This window comes from Falco punctatus (assembly GCF_963210335.1).
Source record: "Falco punctatus genome assembly, chromosome: 3".
In the NCBI taxonomy this organism is placed as follows: Eukaryota; Metazoa; Chordata; class Aves; order Falconiformes; family Falconidae; genus Falco; species Falco punctatus.
Genome location: NC_137582.1, coordinates 90,112,308 through 90,137,931, shown reverse-complemented (window position 1 = coordinate 90,137,931; position 25,624 = coordinate 90,112,308). Strand labels below are relative to the sequence as shown.

Sequence of the window (25,624 nt, the reverse complement as noted above, 5' to 3'; positions counted from 1 at the left end):
TGAAGACTGTAGATCAAAGTCTTTCTGTCATGCCGGTGCAACCTGGCTAAAGCCTTGAATGGTTTTGATGAACAAGGGTTTAGAGATCTGGCCCTGTGTAGTAGTTTTCTTTTAAACTGAAAAATGGAAAGAATTGTGTGCTGAAGGATGGAGTCAGGGTTATATTGCTACAAAGCCTCAAGAATGTTCCTGGAGCAGAAAAATCCCTCCTGCTTAACCTCTAAGTGGTAAAAAGGTGAAGCTGTTTGCCTTTTCAGTTGGTTTTACAGCTGGTGTGAAGATTCGTCCTGTATTGCCTTCTAGAAGTTTCTTCTGCATCCTAATTTTGTCAAAGTTCACTAGTTTATTTTATGGAGGGGAAAAAAACCCTGAAATCTCCTTTCGCTGAAAACGGGACTGAAGAGTTAGGTTTAGGAATGCTAGCACCATCTCCCATGGGAACTGTAATTAGCATACTTTGTTTTCCCATTCTTCCCTCCGGGCTTGGCTTTATGGCTGGCTTCCATCTCCTCTTTTCATGTTGAGTTGCACTGTGGTTATGGGAGATGCAATCTAGCTGGGAAACCCAATCCCTGCTGGAGAATGGGAACATGGGTCGCTGTATGCAAGTACCTCGAGCTGGTATAAGCAGCATTTCACAGTTCTCAAAATGGGTTGCCAAATTTCTAGGTTTTAGCAGAAAGGCAGCAATTCCCTTAGTACAGGTGACATAGCTGTTCATTTCATTCCATTCATAAGGCATTCACTTGAAACCTGCATTAAAACTTACTTTTCTCTAATTTTATTTTAAATTAGCATCTTGGCTTAATTTGCAAGTGCAAAATACCATTTTTTAGGGGCTTTCCCTGCAGTAATAAGTGGATACTGGAATTTGTTGTAAGTTCAAAGTACAGCAAGTAGGAGATGATGATTTGATTTGCCTGAGGAGACTTCTCTTGTTGGTCTAGCATAAAGATTTCTGAATTGTGGAATGGAGCTAGACCGGGAACAGGAATAAAGTACTCTTCAGACTTCAGATTTTACTTTCTGGAGTAGATTCCCTTCTTAAAGTAGAAATCAACAAAAATACTGGAGTTGTGTTGATTGAACAGACTGATGTGTCATCAGTTTGTGGAGTAGGAGATGCATCAGTGTATGAAGTTTGAGCATGCCTAGAGGACAGAAGCTGGTCAGTCATAGAAAACTGGTGAGAATTCAGTGAAGTTGTATTGCTCCTAAACTTGGTTTTAATGAGCAGTGAGCTGTTTTTACAAGAACACTGTTGCTGCTGTTATGTTGGCTAATTAGCAACCCCCCCTCAGGAAAAAACCCTGACCCTCCTCAAAGTCTTCAAGTGTATAGAAACTTCTCTCAATTTCACAGTCTTCTGCCTTTTAGCTTACAACTTCTTGCAAGCTGCCACTCTCCCTGTTTGTGTGACTTCCACAGAAAACGCAAGTAATAGCGATTGAAAGGGAATTTTAGAAGAGATCAGAAAATCTAGGGCATGTCAGGATGATTTTGAGGTGATCTTAAAAATCCAGCAGATCAGCTGCATTTTTTGAAAGTTTTTTTTTTTTTTCCCTGCATGTTTTGAGATTTAGCCTCCCTGTTCTTTATCTAAAGGTTGGGAAGAGTGAAGCTTTCCTCTCAAACAGAGCATGTCACATACATTGGCATTTGGGGGAAGCAGGACTGCTTGTGGGGTGACCTGTTCTCCACCAGAAGGATTTCTGGGCAAGTCTGTCCCAGTTCTGTTCTTGAGAACAGTTACTGTGAAAGAGGCTTTGCCCAGCTCAATGGAACTGCTTTGTGTGGAGGGGTTGTGGGCACAAAGAGATACGGGCACAAAGAGATACTGGCAGGACTGGACCCAGGCTGGTTTTCACAGCTTTAAAGAAATGAGGCTTTAAAAAAAGTCTTTATCCACCTGCAAAGTCCTTGTGATATTTTTTTAAACTCCTATGTAAATTTTTAATTATTTTCATAGATAAAATAAATTTCACGCTATCATACTGGTGTTCATGAGCATCCTTGCAAAAGAGCAAGGTAAACCAGTGAGAATGATTTTGGTAAAGGAATGTGCGTTTTAAGAGGATATTATGCCCATGTTCAAAAAAAGTTTAAGGAAAAACCATCACACAGACTTCCCTCTTGGAGTCCTGATTTATAGTCCAGGTCTTCTCTCTTCTGATGGAGCCACATCTCTAACACAAGAAGATGTGAGCGAGCTAGAGCTGGCTGCTTACGGTCTTGCCTTAGTAATGAGGATTTATTTAAAGAAAGGTTGAAGTTTCGTGACGTGTTTGCTTTCTTCCTTATGTCCACTTGTTTGGGGTCAGCGTGACCCAAAAATGAGTCGTGGTGTTTGGTGAAGGGCAATGGAAACACGACCTCACAACTACAGGAACTTTACTGTTGTAGCCCTTGGAGGAGCTATAGGAAAAAAGCCCTTCATATTCTGAGGAACCTGACTTGTTTTTTTCCAACATTATAGGGTTACATTCCTGTGCTACTGCTTTCTCTGCCGGCTGAAACTCCTCTGTGGGGTCCAATGGAGAAACTCTTAGCTTTTTATGTTAATGGGTGGTTATGAAACAAGAACAAAAATATTAAAAGATCATGCACTGGCAATTTAATGAAATGATAAGAATCTACAACTTTGTCCTTTAATAAGATTATAAAACTGTTGCTTTTTCAAATGAAGGGAGACATAGAGGTGGCTGTAGCCTGTACACGTGTAATTTTGAATCAGGATATCATGCTGCGTTGGAATTTTTCTGTTCACTCCTTTAAAGGTCTTGTTTTCTAGCACTTGTGCTCATTTCTGTTGTGTATTTTTAAATAATATACAGTAACATTTTTCCATCATAAAGGCCTGTGCATTTCAGTGACTTTTACTGCTTTCTTTAGAGAGGTTATGCAATCAGATATTTAATGACTTTTTTCCTTTAAAAAAATTTGAATGCCTGTGTTCATATCGTTGTACTACTCACATTTAGCACCTGTGTTTTGCACCTGCACTCCTGAAAGTGTACTTGCAAAATCTGAGCTCATTTGTGAAAATCAAGCTAAAAAAAGAATATAGGTGGATAGAATGATCATCTTTAAAGCAAGAAGCTTTCATTCTAACGTTCCTTCCCTCTTTAGCCCCCCACCTCCATTAAATATATGATATTTTCTTCTAAATTAAAGTTCAGATATTACAAAGGGATTGACCTTTTTCATATCTATTGACTAGTCAGTGCTGGAGAATTTTGCATGCCTTTCTGAGCCACTTACAATGCAGTTGTCTACATTTTGCTGCTTGGAAACATTAAAGCTCCCAAGAGTCCACACTAATTGCAGTCTCCTCTATCAAGAGAGGTTGCTCATTAGAGATAGGCGGTTTGTTGTACCTAATAGCGAGGAGAATACTGCAGCCTGGGCACCCCTTAGTTCTGCTTCCTAGTCAGGTGGGTGGAATATCAAGGAGAGCATCCATGCATCTGTTCAGGCAGATCCATCGAAAAAGGAGATCCAAATAAGTTCCTAACACCAACTGTGCAACTTGCGAAGTTGGAGATATTTCTGAGGTCTCATGATAACCACCAGGCAGTTACACGCTTCATTGCTGCTCAGTGTTAAGATTGGTATGGGTTACAGTTATGCTCCGTGACTTGCTTTTCCACAGGTGAATATTTTATGAACCAAATCCACATTGGGATAGCAGCTAGGAAGGCAGAGTGAGCAACAACAGCTGCCCCATTCTTCTTTTCATGCCATCAGCCCATCTTTGTGTGTTAAAAGATACTTGCGCTAAAAACATACTGTGTAAACTTTTGTCCAGTGCATATAGTACGTAAACCTTGAAAAGAATCATACCTCTTTCAGTGGGTGATGTTAGTGAACCATCAAGAAAAAAGGTAGGTGTTTATTGCTTGTGTGGAAATGAGTTTGGAATTCTAGATATAAATTAATTTCCTAAAACACTATGGATATCATGTGGCATTGATTGTGGACCTCCTGCTGCAAGAAGGGCGCATTGCTTGGTTTTAATGTGGTTTGTGTGTTGCTCATATCCACAGAGATGACCGTAAACTTTTCCAGTTTAGTGTCTATTTATATTTGGGGTTAATTCAAGGGGCCAGGGAATGCCAGTGATCCACTGACATATACAGGAGAGAAAAGGAAATTACTTTCTGACACATCTTTTCTGCTATTTCCACATGAGCAGATGGATCCCACGATACAGGTTTGCCTTTAAGGGGAATTTAAGAAGTAAATACTTGCACTTTTGGTAAGAGGGCTGATTATTGTCCATATCTGTATGGACAACAGGTAATTCATAAAGACTTCTGATAAAAATGCAGGCTTTTTTTCCACCCAGTTGTATGACCTTCAGTGTTTTAAACTTTTCCAGGGGACAATGATATGGGAATTGCATCTTTGTCAACTGAGCCAACTCATTACTTCTAAATGCTGACTGCTATGCTTGATGCCTAGAGTTGGACAAAACAACTGGGTTCCACAGTTTTTCTTTAAAATTTCAGTTTCTAAGAGAATAGCACCATCTTCCTAGGTTTAAGGGTACCTCCTATCTCCCCTAGGTTGCACAGTGTTTTAGGGGGCCTCAGTTTGAAGACGGAAGGATTGGGAGGGTTTCTAGCCAGAGCAAAACAAGCAATTGCTCATACAGTTGGATGAGAGTTGCAAAGGTCAGATGAGCCACAGCTCTTTGAGGTGGGTTTATTTCTTCTGGTGGACAAGGCTAGTACTAGACAGAGGCTTTCCTGACAGTCAGTGTTTGGTTGGAAGAAGTGTCGGTTTGGCTGACTTTGCTGTGGGAGGAGTGCAAGTGTTGGGCAAGGCAGAAGGCTCAGAGGGTGGGAGTCTTCACCACACCTCAAGGAACCATCTGTAGTGACGCTTCCTAGCCGTGCAGGTGAACACTGTAGCTGTAGCTGTATGTGTAGGGCATAGCTAAAAATAAACAGAAGGGAAACTGGTTTCCTAATCGTTAGGGTGTGTTTTTTGTTGTTGGTCCTGTCTTAAAGCAATGAAAGCTAGCATTATTTCAGCTATATCCCTGCTTGCTGCTTGGTTGGAGGAGTGTAGGAGAGTGGTGGGAGGCGGTAAGATGCTGCCACCTCTCCAAGCACAACGTGGGGAAGCAGCTCTAGCTGCCCTGAGGGAGCTCTGCCCTCAGTCAGGGAGCAGGTAATGAGCTCAAGCTCAGTGCTTGGGGTGTGCAGGTACCCTACTTGCTTTTAGAAGTGACTGCACAAGGCGCATCTCACCTTGCTGATGCATCCCATCCAGCACCAGGATAATCTTACGGTGCTAAAAGCTGAGACTGGCAGCATCTGGCCCTGCTGTTTGGGAGCGGGAAGGTGGAAACCGTCATCCTAAACCAAACCTCCTGAAGGGTGCTAAAGCCAAGCTAGTGGGACAGCCGAGCAGAACTGGTGCTTAATGCTTTATATTCTGGAGTGCCACCTGCTGGGACTTGCTCTCTTCATGCCCTCTTTTCTAGAGGCAGCTGCTCCAGAAGTTGAGAGCTTAGACCAAAGAGGATGGATGTTAGTAATAATAATAGTGCTAATTATTTGTATTGATCATTACATTATTTTTTAAATTGTCGTAATACTTAAAGACCTTGTTTATTGGCAAAGACCTCACTCTGGCAGGTGTTCTGCAAACTCAGTGTGAAAGAACCTGGCAGAGACTTCACTGCTTACAAAATGCAGAGCACAGTATATGAAGAAGTGGTTTAAAGAATAGCAAATGATTTTTTCCAATCCATGCTGTTACTCAGCAAAATATGAAGTATTTTTTTCTTTATGTCTTGATTTAGTGAAATATTTTGATCATTTCTGTGCCTGGCAAAAATCCAAAAGCAGTTATCATGAAAGTGAAAGACAACTGACAGTGAAGTCACTTAAGCAAAGTTAGGAAAACACTCAACTCTAAAAAGTAACAGTGATGTCAGTAAACAAAATAATTCTGAAAATCTTTTGGCTGAAAAGCAAGGGATGTTGTAGTTCATGGCAATTTTCAATGCAAATTTGGGCCCAGAGTTGACTTTTTTTCCTTAATTCTAGCAGATAACTTGTTTTGGCAGTAGAAAAGAGATATTTTTTGAATCTGTTTTGTAACACCGATTTTCTGTCAATGGGCCAAATCCTCACTGGGCCAACTCAGTGTGGTTCCTTTGGCAGTGGTTCGGTTGCGTGCATTGATGTTTCCAGTGTTCAGTGCACCACTGTAAGGCACACAAATGTAATACTATAGCAAAAATGGAACAAAGACCTCAACTGAGTAGAATGTGGTCAAATCCTGCATAGGTGTTTAAAGCTGTATGCATGCACACTGTGTCTTCTTAGATCATCTCTCCCAATGCAACACTTTCTAGAGTGGCAACACAGACTTTTACCCTTTCCCCCTTTCTTTTAGCAGTCCCTAAGACATCTCTTTGGTTCTTAACTGCTGTTCTGTGTGGTGCTACATGGAATAGAGTCATAGATTCGTTTAGGTTGGAAAAGACCTTTAAGATCATTGAGTCCAACCGTTAACTCAACACTGCCAAGTCCACCACTAACCCATATCATTAAGCACAATGTCTGCACATCTTTCAAATACCTCCAGGGACAGCAACTCAACCACTTCTCTGGGCAGCCTGTTCCACTGCTTGACAACCCTTTTGGTGAATAAATTTTTCTTTATATCCAATCTAAACCTCCCCTGGTACAACTTGAGACCGTTTCCTCTTGTCCTATCACTTGTTACTTGGGTCAAGAGACTGACACCCACATTGCTACAACCTCCTTTCAGGTGGTTGTAAAGAGCAATAGGGTCTCGCCCTGAACCTCCTTTTCTCCAGGCTAAACAACCCCAGTTCTCTCAGCTGTTCTTCATAGGACTTGTTCTCTAGACCCTTCACCAGCTTCGTTGCCCTTCTCTGGACACACTCCAACACCTCAAAGTCTTTCCTGTAGTGAGGGGCCCACAAATGAACACAGCATTCAAGGTGAAATAAATGTTGGAAATAAGTGATGAAGCGTACCTGAGGTAAGTCTTCAAAAGCAATTAATGATTTTGGGATATACTCTGGAGATCATTGGGATGAGTGTGACTTTTTTTAGAAATCCCTGAACCACCTGCCCTTTCAAAGTAAGATCATTTAGCTCCTTAGCAGGAAACACCTGTAAAAACCAGCAATCCTTTCAAACATGTAGTCCTCTTCAGGGTTCGATCGCATCATGAAAAGGGACTTGTATGTTGAAAATGCCCCATATTGTAATTTTTTTTTAAGCCAGCAACCAAAAAAAGCTGAGTAAGTGGCTTTGTAAACATGCTGCTACAAAACTGCTGCTGATAGCTGGAGAGTGTTTATCTCATCTGCTTTTGCTAGACTGGGAAAAGTAAAGAAATCATGGTGTGTTGCTAGACTTAAGCATTCCACATCCAGCAGTAGAGTGATATGAGTAAGAGGTACTTCTGACTCACTCAGTGGCTGACCACATCAGAAGAAAAATTGGTACAGAGTCAGTACAAAAAGCTTTGTTTGCCCTTTGCATTACATTTTCATGAATTTCTTCTGAAAGAAAACAGTTGAATTGAAATGAATGTTGCAATGAGCTGACATTTTAATGGAAATGACCATTTTTGCCTAAGGAGAAAGTATTTGCTTAATTTGATCTGAAACTGCCAATGAATTTGTTCACCTCAAAACTACATTTCTTTAGTTAACTCTAACTCACATGCAGAAATCATGAGACTGGCTTGCAAGACAGAGACTGAAGTTTAGGGGTTCTACCTAACTGGGATTTGGGGCTTCTGAAGTTCATGTTTTCAGGCTTTTCTTCAGAAATATGAGGCTAGCAGCTTGATTTTTACCGAGTACTGAATTGATCGTCCATAATCCCGTGAGCCTGGGATGCACCATGACTGTATACTATCAAGATTGTGATGGAGTCTTGAGCATTAGCAACATTAAGCCAGTTATCTTTTCTAAGTTTGTTCTGATTTACATTGCAAGGACTGCAGAACTAGGCCCAAAATTAAGAGGTAAAGCAGTTTGCTTCATTTTGGTTGTTTTACTCTGATGTAGCGTAACACAGTCCTTTCTGAGCATTTGCGCTCCACACAGCAAAAATGCTGTATACTGTTAGTTAAACTATTTTCACACCGGGATGTATCAAAAGCAGCCAGACTTTGAATGGCAGAAATATGATGGGTGATGTCTAGTTCAAGCTTTGAAGCTTACTTTAAAAAGAATGAAATACAACCTGACAAAGCTTGGCAGGTCTGATAAACTTCTTGCAGCTACAGAAGGTGAGTGGCTTTTGGAATTGAATACCATCTCTGTGAAGAAAAGTCACAGTAGATTTCACATGATATGGACAAGAATAATTTATTTTCCTGTGCATATGAGCAGCCAGTTACTGTCCCCATCCCAGCATGGCTGCCAGAGCACAGAGGCTAGCAGCTCTGAGCTCAGTCTTCCAGAGCTGTAATTTATCTCAGCCCACTGGAGAGGGGTGTGGTGGAGCTAACCTCGGTTTCGGTGGTTGCCCTTGAGAACACCGCATTGCTTAGCTGTGAAACTACTTTTGTCTGCAAATGGTGCCGGTTCGTATGGGGGAAAGACTCGGTGCAAATCCCCTCAACTCTATTCTAGACTTCATCGTAGAAGTCCATCCATGGGAGTCTTCTCATTTCTCTCACGGGGATGTCCATGTACATGGGCATGAAGGAGAGAGCTGAGAGCTTCTCCTGATATCCGTTGTCTCACCCCTAGTCAGAAATTTTCTCTGGTGGTACTGGGGCTTTGAGTCACGCTTTGTAGCTGGTTGAGTTAGTTGATGTGCCACCAGTTGTTTAGTTGCAGCTGTTGTGGGAAGGCTGTATCATGTTTCCTCAGGTCACACATTTTCAGGGTGGTACAAGGGTAGCAAAGGCATCTGCACTTAGCGATTCCCTTTATCTGCCTGTGGCTGCTGGCACGACATTCTGTATTGATGAACAGTGTGTTAACTATGTAAATGTGCAACTGACCTTGAGCGTGTGTCTTCCCATTAGCTTTCGTGGCTAATGTCAGGCCATGCACTTCATAACTTGTCAGGACTGGAGCTCCTGGAGTCTTTATAGTCACGGCGAGAAACATGTGGTTTGGAAAAGTATAGGAAGAAATTATTTATCTACTATAGCCTGCTAAAGCTCTTCTGGAGGATTGTACTGGTGTGAAGACAGAGATATAAATCATGAAATAGGAAATCATCGATATGGATGCAGTTCAGGCTTGGTCGCAGTGAGAGTTGGACCGTTCCCAAAATTCACTAAGTAAGGGTGGTATTAATATTACTAGCTGACAGAGTTACAGGGTGAATGATTAGTTTCCAATAAGAAAGGAGCTTTTGGATCAGTTCCAGTTCCTTTTGGTGTAGTCTGCAAACCGGAATGACCAGTGCCATGACCTGGAGTAGCTGTAGTGCTTATCAGAGACCGAAAATGCATGAAGATCACAATTTGTCTGCATTAGGAAATGACATCGCAGTTGACCTTGAGGATGCATATTAGTTTGCTGTCTTCTACTGTCGTGAAGATAAGCTCTTGGAAGCAGTTCTTCTGCGTTAGGACTCTGTTACACCTTTTCTTTTGATAAAGAGGGGGCTTTACTCCCCTGTGCTGCCCATTTAGCAGATTTCAGGAGAAAGGTAGAAAGATGAAAAAAGCTGCCTCTGCCCCATCTAATCTCCTTCAGACCTTATTCAACTTCTTTATAGTCTATGAAAGAGAAGTATTTACTTACTTCTTGTTGTGTGGCTTCTAACAAAATATTTTCCTATTTCTTAATCACATCTATTTCAGTGTAAAAGGATGTATTATTTTGATTCCCTTAGGTCTGTTGCACTTTTTTTAGCAGCCATGTGAAGGCAGCTGTTCGGTGATGTGGCTTGCAGGATTACATCCTCAGGAAGCCACGTGGGGTGAGTACAGAGTGCACAGCATGTTAAGCAGGTGGGATGTATGAGGTGGGAGCACAGAGCAGAGTTGCAACAGTTAAAACTCTCATTTGAAGGACTTCTGTTTGCTGAGTTAAGTGTGAAATTGAGTTTTCAGTTTTTGTATTGCATAGTCTGTGTGTGAACGTGTGAGTATCGATTCCTTTCTCTCCTCCCCTGTTTGAGCCAGGTAGATTTTGACCTAGTTTTATCAAAACCTATTCAATGACCTCAGAGAGCTGTAGCACTCTCCTGTAATTATAGACTGGTGTCTTAATACACTAATTCAAGCTGATTCCCACTCAATCACCCGCTGACCTGTATCATTGAGAAACGTCTGCATTTGAGCTTTATTTCAAATTACTTTTCTTTTTTTTCTGGATGATGTATTTTCTAAGTCTAATACCAAATCCTCAGGGGAGGGAGGGAAGAATCTTTTAATTAAGTTTCTCTTCAGGTATCAGGCAAATTCTATCGATGGCAGATGAAGCATAAGACTCTAATAGGAGAGCAAAATTTGTCATTTAAGTGATCAGGTGCTTCATGCCTCTCAGCATTTCAAACGCCACAGAACCGTTGTGTTGCCATAAATGAAAATCTCTTAGAAAGAAGATATTGCATTGCATTTAAAAGCTGATACTGAGAGCGAGTTTAATGCCTATAACTCCTCCTGCAAGGTTGTGGGATTTTGGCTTGAGTGACTGAACGTGGGACCTCACATTAAGTTAGGGAAGCAACGCCTAAATCCGTCTTTGCCAACCACCTGCTCCACATGTCCTGGTCATTAATAACTACTGATGCTGCTTTTATTCGGGGGCTGAGGGGTAGATTTCTTTTCACACCACCCCTCCCACCCCCATTCCTCTTGATGTCAGTTTGAATGGCAAATGGGTCTCTCACTTGGCAGTGGAAAAAACTGGCTTTTAATGCCTCTCACCCTGGGGTTTAGGAGTGAGTCAGGCATAATTAAGAGCAGCCAACAAAACTGAAGAAGTGCTAATGACTCTGAAAGTGGTGTGCTCAGAGTGGGCTGTAGAAATGAGTACCATCCCTTGGGATGCTTTGAATGCTGGAAATTTTGTTTATTCGCAAATTGGGAGGAACCTTTTAATATCCGGTGCTGGGATATTTTCACATTTGTGATGGCCTAGGACAACAGTCAGGTCTCTCATCCTGTCAGTCCAACCCTCATGCAGGAAGAGAAATGCTAGGATGCAGGAAGAGAAATGCTAGGACTTAGGTCAGCAGAAGTAGTAAGGAATACTTTCACACTCGCCTAGCAGGGCAGAGCTTCACCTGGGGGTCCACTGTGTTCTGTCAGGCTGGAGGAAGCCTGGGAGATTTAGGGAACCATAGTTCTGGGGCAGCTTGACAAGAGACCTTGTCAAAAATCTGCAGATGTGTCACCGTTGGGCTGGTGAGGAGCAGGTCAGGCTCCCACTGTCTGGGCTTCAGGAGCACCTACACAGAGGGCTGCCAGGGGGCTGGGTGGGCAGGAAAGCTGTCTGCTTTCTGCCTCTGTCTGAAATGGGCACATTTCTGAGGAAGATTTTAATGTCAGGTAACGTTTCTCACTGGCAAAGCACATCGTGTGAAACTGTCCGATGAGTATAGCTGTACTGTTTTGACTCAGCAGTAAGGAACTGTACCTGTTGTTTGCTGACCTGGCACGTTGCAGGTTATTGGTAGTGTTTGCTGTTGGAACAAAGTGCAGCTGATCCCAGTCATATTTGACCAAAATAAGGTCTTTGGAGCCAGGGAATGTGGACGTGTCAAAGTTTGTAGATAAAAAGAGGGAGCAGTGCAGCTGACTATGTGACATGGAACAACGAGCAGCATGTGAGTCTCTCTCTGTTTTCTATAAACACCAAAGATTGGTGTTTTCACCTGATCTGTTTTTGCTCCAAAATTGTAAACTTCTACATCTAGTTACATTCCTGTGGGTGACCTTTCTGCCTCTGTCTCCTATTTCTAGGGCTGGCTGGTGACAATTTCTAAGGTAAACGCTGTGGGATGATACCTTGTAACTAGGCTCCTTTTTTGTGATCCGCCTGCAATTGCTCAGCTGCCAGAGAGGCAGGACAACGGCTGTCCTGTTTGATCTGTGCCATTGAGATCATCCAGAGCAGATTCTATCTCCATTAGCATGGATCCCCTGGCACTGGTTCATAGGATGTTGTAGACTCATATATCACAGTTTCACTCAGCTTTATTTCTTTGTGGCTTTATGCATCCAGGAACATGTACACCTGATTCTCGTCTTGGCAAGGGCTGGACTAAAGCTAAAGGAACAGTGCCAGCTTGCACTGGTTAAGGATTTGGCCAAATTAAAATGCTTTTGTTCTGCAATGTTTCTGTACAATTGTGAATAACTAAATGGAAAGGATGGTGGCTATATGCTGCCTGTCTGAAAGGGAAGTGCCTGGAAAACAGGTAATTCTGGAGAGAAGAACAGGTTATCTTTGTTGCCTTATTGTTAGCTTTATGTCCCTGAAAATGCATATAGTCCTCTCAGTTGTAATCTACATGGTGGATGAACTGTGTCCATTTAACTTCTGGATCACAAGCTCTCATCATATTCACAGTCTGTGGAAGAGCTGATACGTACGTTGAAAGCCACAAAAAATCTCAGGCATACCATGGAGTTGCTGCCAGGTGGAAGAGCTGGGAGAAGTGGGTGGTTTTCTGAGCTTTGTTGATTCTCTGCTGCAAAAAAGAAGCTATCCAGAATCTGTCACCTCTGCCTGGTGGCTCACAAGGTGAAAAGTGGAGCTGTGATGAAGCTGTCCAGGAGCTTTGAGGCAATCTGGGTGGAGCTTTGTATGACCTTGGAGCAACCGCTTCTTTTTTCTCAGAACTTCTTTTCTTAGATGATGAAAGGATATAGTGAAAATACTTCTCTCTTAACAAGGGTGTTGTGATGAATAAATTAATTGATCATTGTGCTATTCTCAGTTACTATGGTAATTAGTGCTACAGAACAGCCTAAAAATAAATAGGACCATTTAGTGAAGGATATTGAGGAGAAATCAGGTAGCACATCCTGGGCATTTGCAACAGCCCTGATGTGTTTTGTCCAAACATGAATTTGCTGAAAATAGACACAATGCTGAATTTTGTAGCAGAAATGCTTCCGAATATTTAATATGTTCCTTCCTCCTCACTATCAGTTTGAAGTGACTCTAGCACATGTTTCCTTCCATGTCTGTGGCCAGATGATTCTTGCAATTAGTTCTCCTATGGAGAACAGTACTGTGGCCTCACCCCCCACCTCCTTTCCAGCCTAAGGGCACCTGAAATGAATGGATTTTCCTCTTTCTTCATCATAAATCATACATACTCAGTAATACTGTCAAAGAATTCTTAATGTGTTTGGGGACTTTACGTAATGAACCTTCCTTGAGAAAGGTGAAGTATCATCAATGCGCTGCCTTGCTGAAAGCCTGTTATTAACGTTGCTGTGCAGCAAGCAGAGCATGCCTAAATACATGTATAAGTCTGTGCAAAGTTTTTGAGGCTTTCTTTCAGTGATCAGCTAACTACATCAACATGCCCCAAATCCAGTCTTTAAAAATATGATATGATGTTTAATCTTCTGTGAATTGTATTAGATTCCACAGGCATCATTAAATTATATTTTTGGGGCTTTCAAGTTGATATAATTCTGGGCCCTAATATGTTAGGAAGATATGTGAAGATAGTTCTGAGTTCTTCAGGGGAGGCAGCACCCCTTCAAGGCTGTGGTTTCCATTGCTTAGTATCACCGGGGCTGTCCTTGCTTAATAAAAACCATTATGTCAGTAGGTAAGGATTGGCCATTGCTCTGTTCTCTGACATTGTCCAACTCCTGTCATGGATGTTCCATGTCTGTCTTTGCCATGGGTTCCAAAAGCAGTTGTCTTTTCTGACCTGGCCACTTGGGGACCACTTTATAGTTAGGGTTTGTGCAGAGCTTTCTCTGCAGCAAATAGGGTTTGTGCAGAGCTTTCTCTGCAGCAAACCTGTGCTTTCTTCTTCCTTTTGCTCTCCGTAGCTGTGCTATACTAGCTGCAGCAGCCTTCATCTGTTCACCTCCTGCAGCACCTCCCTACTCTGTGCTGGGAAGCTATGAATTGCAAGAGAGCAACAAAAGCTCCTTTCCCCCTTCTTCTCGGGGAGTATGAAGCTGATTCCTTGTCATTCCTGGCCTCCTGCTCACCCAGTAAAAGAGAGCTTTGTGCTCTGCTGTGGCCTCTGTCAAGGTACCAGCAGAACAGATAGCATGACTGACAGACAGCTGAAATACCTGGTTTATTCTCCAGACCTTTATTGCTCGAGTCACGCAATCGTTTCTCAGATCTTAAAAACTCTTGGTTCATGCAAAAGTCAGCCCAAATTTGCAAGGAGGACCTTTGTGCCATGCTGTCAGCCACCTGGCTGTACTTTGATCTTCTGCCACAGGGGTAATCAGCTTTGCAGGTTCCTCCCTGGGTCTCTGCAGCTGCTTGTGATTCATTGTCTCGGTCAGCGGCAGCCCTGTGGATCTTGGGCAGACCCACAGCAAGGGGACGAGGGTGCAAGGGAGGCAGAAAGGTCTGCTGTTCACTCTTCTCAAGGCCTGTCTCTTCTCGCCTCCTTTGCTCCTGCTGTACCTTTCTGACACTTGAGTTTTGGAACTTGTGGATTTTCATACCCAGTTAGTTTTTATTTGTGTCGCTAGTTAGATCTTATCCCTGAAGACTTTCCAGTTGCTGTCAGGTTTGTGTCAGGCAGAGTGACTACTCACAGTTGCAGTTCCCTCTGTCTGTGTGTATGGCCTCACTGTCATAGTCCCCAGCACTCCCTTCCACACGCCTGCCCCTATCCACACATACATATATGCTGTCGTTCTTCAGAGACGTAGACATCCCTGACAGCCTATTCTGATTCCTCTGCCACCCTCTATGTGTCAACAGTCCCTTTGCCCTTCTTAAGCATCGCTGGGTGCTGTGAGCAAATAATGACAAAATAATGGTTTTGGTTGATGCTTGACGTCAGCCAGGCCCTCACGTGCAAGCCAACTGCCTCTTGGTCTTTGTGCGTGAAGCACCAGGAAGAGACCAGTCTGAGTAAGCTTTGAACGAGGTGTTCACCTGTGATAGCTCAGTACCTCCAACCGGTGTGGGGGTATGTTGAGCACAAACTCGAGTTGAGCCCCCTGTCGAAGAGGAGTTCTGCTCCTCAGGCAGAGTTATGACAGTAAAGTGGTAGAATAGTACTGAGAGCAAGCTTTTTCCATCCTGTTTACTACAAAATTAATCAAATAGATATTATGCAGTTTGATTCTGACTATAGATGAAGGCTTGACTTTCTTTTATCCCCAAACTGAGCTGTGGCAGAATTCAGGAGTGTTGCTAGGCTTTCGGTATGGTTGGGAATAAAGTTACACTGCGCCCATGAAGCTACATGTCCAACCTTTGAACAAGGCAGTTTCAGCAAAGGCCGAGGGGTTAGATGGCTGTGGCTACTCTTTAACTTGTCTTCAGACATATTCTGAAGGAATCATACTAACCTCTCTCTCTGCTTACTGGGTCCTATCACTGACCTGTCAAAATACACCTCTGATCATTATTTGAGACGTTTTGGGAAAGTAAGAAATTATGTAATTGAGCATTGGTATATGCAGCCTTGTTACTTGAAATAATGTTTGTAGTTGTTCTTTCAGAAAAAAAAAACAAAAAAGGAAAAAAGTGTAACTTCAAGACACGCAGTTGGAAGTGACTGTTTCCTTGATTCAGCATCAGGTCAAAATGGGGTTGTTGCTATATTTACAGCTTCTGCAAATATATCCACACAGATCTGAACAATGTATGTAATGTAGATGGGCTGGTAAGCCCTATCTTAACCTTTTAATTTGGCTCCATCCTTTTCCTTTTTCTTCCTATAGATTGCACTAATGCTTTAAAACTTTGACCTCCTGGAGAAATGCTTCACAGGATTACTTGGCATTCAAACTAGCTGAGATCTTGTTGGGATGTTTTTTTTTTCTTTGCCTTAGTACACTGTTTGCCTGGAGGTGACTTTTGTTTTATTCTTCAGTTCCAAATACTCATCTCATTCTCTCCTAGCCCTGAGCTACTGTAAGGATGTCACTGGGAGAGGTATGAGGGTCTTGATAGTGGATGAGTTTATGAATTCTGGACAAGGATATGCAATCAGAAGAATGATCTTGATCCCAATAACATTCACATCAATAAGACAATGGTTTACTTTCAGCACTGTAAGTGGAGAGAGATGGTTGTAGGTGACAGCTAAATGAGGTCAGAGAACTTCATCAGTCAGTCCATTGACATCTAAAATGTGGAGACCAGAGCTTCTATGCAGAGATATGGATTTACATCTGCAGAAGGAGTACTTCCACCTGTTTTTAAACATAAGCCTTACCTTCTGAATTTCCAGTCATTGTGACTCATAATAATACTGCACTATTGTTGTACCAGTTTTTTTTGGGTAGATTTGCAGATACAGCAGATCAGAGTTGTGTCTTGTAATGTCTGAGCTCGAGTTTGGCTTGGGCAGTGGGTAACAGAAAATTTTGTATGGATGTTTCTGTGTAAAATATAAAAGTGCTGGGTTGCTTCTGGCTGAAAACTTGGTCTGATGGCTTCAGTGATTAATTCCTAAGCTCCTATAACTAGTTTCTAATCTGGCCTTTGTCAATGTTTTTCAGCTGGGAACTGCCTAGCATTGTGGATAGTTCTCTTCCACTTTTTTCTCTCTCTCCTGCATGCTAGTCTTTTAATGACCCTTTCTGACAGTCTTCCTTTGTGCCTGTCTGTACTGTAGGGATGTGGACATAGTAACAGGAAGGGCAGGATAAAGAAGATAAAACCTCTACTATTTTTCTTCCACTTCCCCTTGGTGCAGCCTGCACATGGGCAGTGTATGCTTAGCCCCTTCTGCAGCAGTGTTGGGCTCCGTCTGTGCATGGACTATCCCTTAATACCACATTATACAGTGCTGGTGCAGAGCAGGTGCTGCATGGACCTATGCTGGCTTCATGCTGGCAGGGGTCTTTCCTCCCAGAGATGGTCTCTGTGCCGTGTTCAGGCAAAGCAACCCAAAAGTGCCATTCAGGCGACTGGCAACATGCCATTTCCCCTGGCAGCCATTGCCTGTGTTTCACAAGCTCCTGCCTTCATAACTGCAGCCCCTGCTCCCTCCTGAGTCAGGATTGTCACTGCGTGTTTGCTGAAGCGCCTTGTGGGCCAAAATCCACTGCTGTTACAAAATCGGCAGCAGGGCCAGTTCTGCCAATGTTGGTGATATCAGTCATTAGCGTTTGAAGAGAGATGACGTGCATTTTGTTTTCCCTATTCAAGTACCGGTAACTGCCAGAAGCAGGATATGGGACAGAGTGCTCCAGAGGGCTGTCCTGCATTGCAAACCCCGTGACTGTGCCTGTCTTCTCTTCTTGAGCTACGTTATTTCTGTTTTACTGACGTCACCCATCGATTAGCGTGTTGCCACCTAGGTGCTCTGATGCAGAGGGAAGAGCAAGAAATAACTGTATGGAAAAGAAGTCGTCCTCTGACAGCTGTGGTGCTCGGGTATTAACTCAAAATATTTTGGGAATAACATTGCAATAAGAGAAGATCAAAGGTCAGCATGCAAATATTTTGGGTTTTCTTTATTGTATTTTTGGATGCAAACTCAGGCTGATACTTCTTTGAATACAACAAGGAAGGCAATGTAAAAAGTTGTAAAAATGCTTTCCGTTCATATTTACCATGTGTTGGAATGACCAAAATCAACCAAAGCTCAACAACTTGCTGTGAAAGTGAACACAGCTGCCTTTTTTTTTTTGCATAGCTGTAAGAAATAAGTGGGGAAATGCAAAGAATCCCTTTGTAGTGAATAGTTTAGAACAAGGTTAGTAATAATTTGCCTTTAATTCAGTGCATTAACAGATTGCTCTCTGTGGTGTTTGGTGGTCCTGGGTCTGAACAGAGCTTTTTGTCTCAGGTCAAGTTTTTGTCAGTGAGGTTTATGTTTCAGAGGGCCATGTTCAACAAGCTGCTTGTGTAACCAGGCAAACAGTTAATTTAACCGAAAATTATGCCATTCCTTTTCGTTGTGTGCAAGTATGGGTGTTTCAGTACAGTTACTTGGTTGCTCATTCATGCACAGGCATAAGTTCAGGAGCCTGTAGAAATACATCTGTTTAAACTTAATTTTTCTTTCCCCCACTTTTCATGCAGACTTAGCGGTTGAGCCAAATAGCTAAAAATCCTCAGAGGTTTAAAGGATTAAATGAGAAGAATTGTTAAAGTGCAGGAAGGGCTGAAAAGTCCTGAAAATATGACAGGAGATTAGATGCTGAAGGACCTGCTTAGTAAACTCAGGCTCCCCTGTTATGGGTATAAATATAACGTGAGTGGTGGACTGGTGAGTTGGTAGGGATTGTACAGCTGTGGGAAAAAAGTAATAAGGGAGATGTAGTGATGGCTGACCTGAAAGTTTGCTGCTGGGCAGTTTGGTGAAGCCAGTGGGAAGATGCTTTCTTATTAAGGGCTGCAAATGTATTTCTCCCACTAGATTACAGAGTGAGCACTAGTTTTAGTTCCCACTTAGCTGGACTCTTTTGTTCCCACTGGTTCCTGTAAGTAACCTGTTCCTTCATATTTTTCTGTTTGTCTCAGGTGCTGAACAGTTGAGGCCAGAGGTTCTCCTGCGCTCTCCGTAGCCGGCACCCGGCGCTGCCCCGAGAAGCAGCAGCAGCAGCAGCAGCAGTGGCAGGAAGGCGGGTGCTGCCCCTCGGCTGTGGGGCGCCGGCGTGAGGCTTGGCGCCAGGCCTGCCGTGCCTCCCTGCACCAGCCATGGAGACCCTGTCCCAGGACTCTCTGCTGGAGTGCCAGATTTGCTTCAACTACTACAGCCCCCGCCGGCGGCCCAAGCTGCTGGACTGCAAGCACACCTGCTGCTCGGTGTGCCTGCAGCAGATGAGGACCAGCCAGAAGGACCTGCGTTGCCCCTGGTGCCGCGGGATCACCAAGCTGCCGCCTGGGTACTCTGTGTCGCAGCTGCCTGACGACCCTGAGGTGATTGCCGTCATTGCAATCCCCCACACCTCGGAGCACACCCCTGTCTTCATCAAACTGCCCAGTAATGGGTGCTACATGCTGCCCTTGCCCCTCTCCAAGGAGAGGGCACTACTGCCGGGAGACATTGGCTGCCGCCTCCTGCCTGGCAGCCAGCAGAAGTCCCTGGCAGTGGTGACGATCCCGGCAGAGCAGCAGCCGCTGCAGGGCGGCCTTCCCGCTGAGGGGGGAGCGGAGGAGCCGGACCGGAGAGGCGCTGTGAAAAGCTCCACCTGGTCAGGGGTTTGCACTGTGATCCTGGTGGCCTGCGTCTTGGTCTTTCTCCTGGGCATCGTCCTCCACAACATGTCGTGCATTTCCAAGCGCTTCACGGTCATCTCCTGCGGCTGAGGTGGGGAGCGGGTGCGTGCGCTCCCCCGGGGGTTGGGTTGGGGTGGTGGTGGTGGTATCAAGCGAGACAATTCACCGCAGCTTTGCCCAGTGACTGCAGCACACTGTGCGCTGGGGCAGTGGTGCACTGGCCTGGCCACAGCCCCCAGCAGTGCGGTGTCAGGCCTCGGAGCGTGCAGAGGAAATCACATCCTATGTCTGGCAGCGGCGGCGCTGAGGAGGACTGCATGCGTCACCGTAATCATTTATCAAAGGGACTGCAACTTACAGTGATTTTTTTTTCTTCTTTTCTTAATGGTGTTACAAGATTAAAGACATCTGTGTAGCTGGTGATACTGTAAAGTATACGGTATGAGCTCTTCTCTAAACACAGTAGATTAAAATCAAAGCTGCTCCATGTAGAATTAAAGGAGAATTTGTGCGTGACTCTGTACAAGGTGTTCAATACCAGTCCACACATGCATTATTTTTTAATGGGGAGAGGGAGGAAGACTTGTAAAACCAAGAAATCATTTAGCTGGTAAGACATTTTATATGTTTTAAACTACACGTTAATTACACCAAGTTAGGGAGTTGTACAGTAGTTTTTAAAAGGAAATGTTTTACAAGCAATCATTTCTTTCCATGGTGTGTGTTTTTTGCCTCTCTCTTTTTCCCCATCTTTTTCAACATCAGGGAAGTGGCACTTGCAGCATCTTTAATTTGAAGGAGCTTCCAAGCAGGGAAGCAAAGTGGGCTAGGAGGAATATCTAAAAATACAGCCAAAACACTTCTGCCTAGCTGGCTTCAAGCAAAGGATGGCTTTGAATGGTAAACACTGGACATACTGTTTTACGTCCAATCTGGCAGCGGGGCTTCTCAGCAACCTGGCCTTCATAGCCATTAGTGAAGGGTCATGAGAAGTCCTAGGACTCCTCCTGCAAGACTGCAATAACAAATTGTTCTTCTTCTTTTTCTAGAGGATGTTTTTTCTTAATCATTTTTTAGGAATTTAGACCCATTTTGCTTCCCTCTTTTCTAGGAGATAAAACCGTGCACCCATGGATGGTGTGACAGAGGAGTTGCTCTAAGGAGGCCTCACCATCCCAACTGAGACCGAGGACCCTTATATGCAGTCATCTAGTAAGAGGCAGTGACTCCTGCTGTGAGGGCAACCCAGGCCAAACTAACCCTCTGCGGAGTGGGCTACCCCTCCTAAACCACTGTGGCTGTCCTGGTGCCAAAATTTCTGGGTGACCATAACAAAGCCTTTCCTCGCATTCCAGTCTTATAAATGTTGGTGTTTGTAAGGACAGATTTTGAAAAAAACACCACAGGAAGTGTCTCCCTCCACCTGTGAGTGTCATGAATCCCCAGTCATTGGCAGTTCACTTCTTTGGAAGAGCCAAATTCCTGAACCTTCACTGCAGTAGCGCCTTGCTCTAAGCAGTTCCGCTAGCTTTAGTAGTACTGCTTGTAAGTAAAACAGAGCTCAGTGTGAATTTGGCTATTTGACAAGCCTGAAAGCTGAAATTTGTGTGAGATTTAGGGATTGGATCAAGGGGCACATGACAGACCTTTAGTAAGACAGAAGAATCTATTGATTTGCACTGCTGCTTTTTGCAAGTACAAAGCATAACCTTCCTGAAGCATGACCTCTTGTTGTCTACCTACTGCTCTTTCTAGTAATTAATTAGAGATTGCTCAATGCCATATTACAACACTGGAGAACACAATTTTGATTATGTGATGCCCAAGCTGGCCCTTTAGATACCAGTGGTGTTCTGGTTATGTCACAAAATCCAGTTGCTCGTTCACAATAAACATTCTCAGCTAGGACTTCTGCCAGGAACATACCTCTAACTTCATGCTGGATTTCTTCCTCTCCCTGTTCCCAAACCACCATTTTCTTCCTTGATTCCTGCTAACAGAAGAATAGCATATGGTGCTTAATTGTTATGGTGTGTGTTGGGTCATGTATGGAGAGGAACCATTGTGCTGATTTTTATCTACTGTCATATGTGTGCATAGCACAGCAAAAAAAAATAAATCCTCAGATAACACATCCAATGCCTTTTTCATGCAAGGCCCATGTGCAGTATGCCTTGAACCTGGCTTACCAGTGTTGTAATTACATGGACACCTCTCCGCAGCATGTTTAATTTGGTTGCAGTAGGGAACAGCAGGTATTCCAAAACGTGTCTTGTGAATGTGCTAATCTCTTGTTGCCACTAGGTAGCCAGATTTCTACTGACATCCACACTACGCTGCTTATTCTGTAAAGGAAAGCCAGTTCACAAAAAAATCTTGCCTTTATAAGACTTTTGAGGAAGTGACCAGATACAGGACTTGACCTTCTACTGCCTTATCCCCTGTAGCAATTGCAGGAGCATATAGCATAGCTGGAAGATGCTCTGAGAGCAGCGCTGCTGCATTTTGCACCAGCTTCTGCATTTGTTTACCTGAGTTGTCAATGACTGCACAAAAACACGAGGCAGTGAAAGAGCAGGTCCTGGAGATACAGTGCTGATAACATTAACCTCCTTCTGGCTGTACCTGGCCAACTGAAGCTCTTGAGGCTGAAGTTTCTCCGGCGTTACAAAGAACGGCTGTCTTGAGAACCGCCCTCTTCGTCCCTACATGGAGGGTGCAGTATGAAAGATAAATCAGAAATTAGGTTATAATACCACCCTGCATAACACATTGTGCAACAGGCAGACCTGGACTTTATCCGGTATTAATGACGTAAGTATTATATTAGCAGAATACCATCCTGTATTACGTAACAGAGTACATTGTTTTGTTAATATGAATTTCCTGTACTTTTCATGCCTGCTGAAATGCATGTTTGACCTAATTTCTGATCCAGACATTTGCCTGCTCACAGCCTTGTGTAAGAGCAATAAGTAAAACCTCAAGATTCTTGCCTGCGTGTGCGCGCACAGTGTGTATGTTCATTCCTTTTTATAAATAGGAGTCCTGGAGATGTTTCTGTTCTGGCTTCGGTCTGTGACTTCAATTTTAAATTTGCAGCTGCCATATCATGTTGGATCACCTATATTTTTTGCTGAGCTGTGTAGAAGTGAACTAAATTGTTTGTTGTAATGTACAGTGTTGAAGTGTTTCTCAAGTATGTCAATAGTCATACTACTTTAAAAATGCAGTGCAGTCTGTCCCATTCCTTGATCCAATACCTGGCATTAAAAAGTGATACTGCTATATACACCTCTAACTTTTTTTTTTTTTACTTTAAAAAAAATAATAAATAAACAGCTTTGCCTTTGTAATTTTTCTCTGTGGAGAAACACATTTGGAGTTGTGTCAGAATCATCAGGTTCTGGGCTAGTTTTTCTTCTCTGTTGCCCAGTAAGAAATCACTGCTCAGTTCCTCCTCAAAAAAGACTGTGACACAGTACCGTTTGAGCAACCAAAATTTATGCTAAAACTTGTGGGTAATTATTCAAGCACCTGCATTTTTAGAGCAAATTACTCTGTATGAATGTGTATTTATTTGCTTGTTTAATGGGAAGGAAGTGTGTGTTGCGGTCCAGCTTCATTTTTTTTCCAGGGGGGGGCCCAACTTCCATTTTTGGCTTGTGCTTTGCTGGAAAACAGACTTTAGGGTTCACTCTGTGAAATTTTGTTTAGTGAATTTTAAAAATTCAAAATATGCAATTTTGGTATGTGAGATTTTTTTTAGGAAATTGTGTGTTCGGTGATTGTTCATGCTTAACCAAGATGTAAAGGAACCTGGATGGTTTGTAAACATGGATCAATCATGAACCCAAAGTTTCACCTTTATTAACGAAGCTCAGTCTGAATAAAACATCAGCAGGAAAAGAATGATATCAAGTGAATTATGGTACCTCTGTTACTTTGCCATCAAATGAAGAGCGTGGAAGGGAATTTGGCAAAATTGCTCTGATTTTATGAGGGGGTGGCTGGAATTCAACTCTCAGCGTTTTAAGGCAAAATGTTGCGTGGATTGTGGTGAACTGTAAAGGTTGTTAATATTTTAATTACCTGGGAATACAGAGTTACAGCTGGTGACTACCAAGAGGCACATGTTTTTTTCTTTTTCCTGTTTTAATTAGATTACTTGGAAGTTTTAAGTAAATGTTTTGCTTATGGAAGTGAGGGATTATTTGCCTTGACTTAAGCATGTGTTGTACAGACTGGCATGCCTGCTTGCCCTTCCCCTTGAGCCTGCCTTCATAGTCATGTTATTGCTGGAGCCCTGGGCAGCCAACCTTTCTAATATTGCAAATGCTTTTCTGAAGTAGAGATAGCTGACGTTGCACTGGTTTTGTTACATTCACAACAGGGCAAAACCAAACCCAAACATTTCATACATGAGTTGAGCTCTTCTGTAGGTGTCCTGGTATCAAAAGCTCCAGGCATCAGTCTACTGTGTAAACTGGTCCAAGCCTCTGTGTTCCCTGGATCTTTTCACAGCAATGCCATGTAGTGGAGAATGGTGCCTCCTTCCAGTCATAGAAAGGGGCTGTACTCACCATCCACAGCTAAACTGCCCCCAGGGAATGTGGCCTGCTGGCAGGAGACACTTGGGTGAATACTGCAGGAGACATTTGCATGTCAAGTGAACACATCTTGAGTAAATGTTGGGGCTGAACTGTGAGATGTGTTTTTTCCAGACTTTTTCTGTGGGTGGATGAAGGAGGGAGGGAGGGAGGGAGGGAAGAAAGAAGGTAAATGGCAGCAAATGAGTCCCAGCATCATCTGGGAGGCTGTCGAAGGATGCGCTGGCCCTGAAGGCAAAGTTTTTTGTGCAAGAGCTTCAGCAGGACAAGATTGTCTGGAAATGCTGCAATGGATTTACAGCGCATTAATGACCTTTCCGGTGTTGTACACTGTCCGTAGGCCTGACAGCTGGGGCTGTTGTGTTCTTCCTCTTTGTCACTTCACCTCCTGCATGCTCTTGTTAACAAGCAAAGCTGCTTGCTTCATCCTGAAGTTGGAACGATTTTACAGACATATCTTAAGTTGCCCTGAGCATCTCTAATGAAAAAAATTACCTTCCAAGTTCAGTGAAATTTAATGCTTAATAAATGTTCAGAAAATGCATTTTTCAAGCATTTCCTTATGCTTCAGTACATTTTTATTTTAGTTCTAAATAATTCCTGTAATTTTGTGCTAAGCATGGTTCCTGAACATCAGAGGCAATTCTCAGGGATTAGTTAAGATCCACAGCCGGAAGGAAATATTTCCTGTCCCCATTATCCATCCCATGGTCCCTTTCAGATCTACACAAGTCTGGTTTCACTCTCCTCATCTATATCACACTGAAGCACCTAAGCATGGGGATGAAATGGGGACTCGTGGGCATGCATGGAGCACCTACACAGTGGAGCACAGGGGCGTGTTTCCATGTTTGGGGCAGGTATGCACACAGTACATGCCCATCTGTAGCAGAGAGAGGCCAAGAGGATTAGTTAAAGGAAAGCCATGTGCTTTATGGTGCTGGGATGGTGAGGGGCTGAGGCAGCTTCATCACTGAAGCTCAAGGCCCAGACACAAGCTGAACAGGGATTCAGGGGGAAGAAGTCGGGATAAAAAAGCAAAGACTTGAATTCTCAGCTTGTGCAGATGTGTCACATTGTTTAAAAGAAACACTTGTTTTATTTGCGTGTGTGTTGACTGAACGCACAAAAGCAGGTGGCCATCTCCCAGGACTAATAATGAAGATGACAAGTTGCTAATGCCAAACAGCTAAAGACAGGATTTACTGAACCTATTAGATTTGAGAAGCTGAAAGCAAAGGAGATGGCTATTTGGTACAGCTATTGCACTCAACCTACAAGAAATAGTAAGATTAGGTTAGGGGTCTGTAGCTTTCTGGCTTGGTTTTCAAGATGGAGTAAATAAAAGAAATGAGAAACAAATAAATGAGAAACCTGAGTAGTTTCATGCCAAGTGTAATTTACTTACCTGCCTTGAGAATTATAAAAAGATGTGTGTGTGTTGTCACCGCGCTGGCCAGTTTTGGAAGCATTGCCCTATGGATGACTGCATGCACTGACTAGTTCTGAATCATTAGGATTTGCATCTGCTTGAGAGAAATCTGAGTCTGGCTCAAGATCTGAAAAAAATCTTCCCCTGCAACATGGTTTGAATTCAGGTTGTCATTGGAAAGCGTGTGATTTCACTTTCAAGAATTTAAGAATGGTGGTGGATCTTACAATACTTTCAAAACAGTATGTCATGTGGTAG

At 43.2% G+C, this 25,624-nt stretch overlaps 1 protein-coding gene across 8 annotated transcripts in view; it reads left to right on the top strand.

The window, feature by feature from the left end:
- RNF152 (ring finger protein 152) overlaps nucleotides 1-24,847 on the top strand; it is a 64,729-nt gene extending 39,882 nt beyond the window's left edge. For 5 of the 8 annotated variants that reach the window (XM_080377846.1, XM_080377843.1, XM_080377847.1 and 2 more), the window contains exon 2: nucleotides 18,626-24,847. In XM_080377846.1, the coding sequence (XP_080233972.1) occupies nucleotides 18,803-19,414 (612 nt within the window). In that variant the 5' untranslated portion in view covers nucleotides 18,626-18,802 and the 3' untranslated portion in view covers nucleotides 19,415-24,847. Of the gene's footprint in view, nucleotides 1-9,863; nucleotides 9,951-17,305 lie in introns of all 8 variants that reach the window. The other 3 variants (XM_080377844.1, XM_080377845.1, XM_080377848.1) reach the window with 2 other exon arrangements.
- The last annotated feature ends 777 nt before the right edge of the window (nucleotides 24,848-25,624 follow it).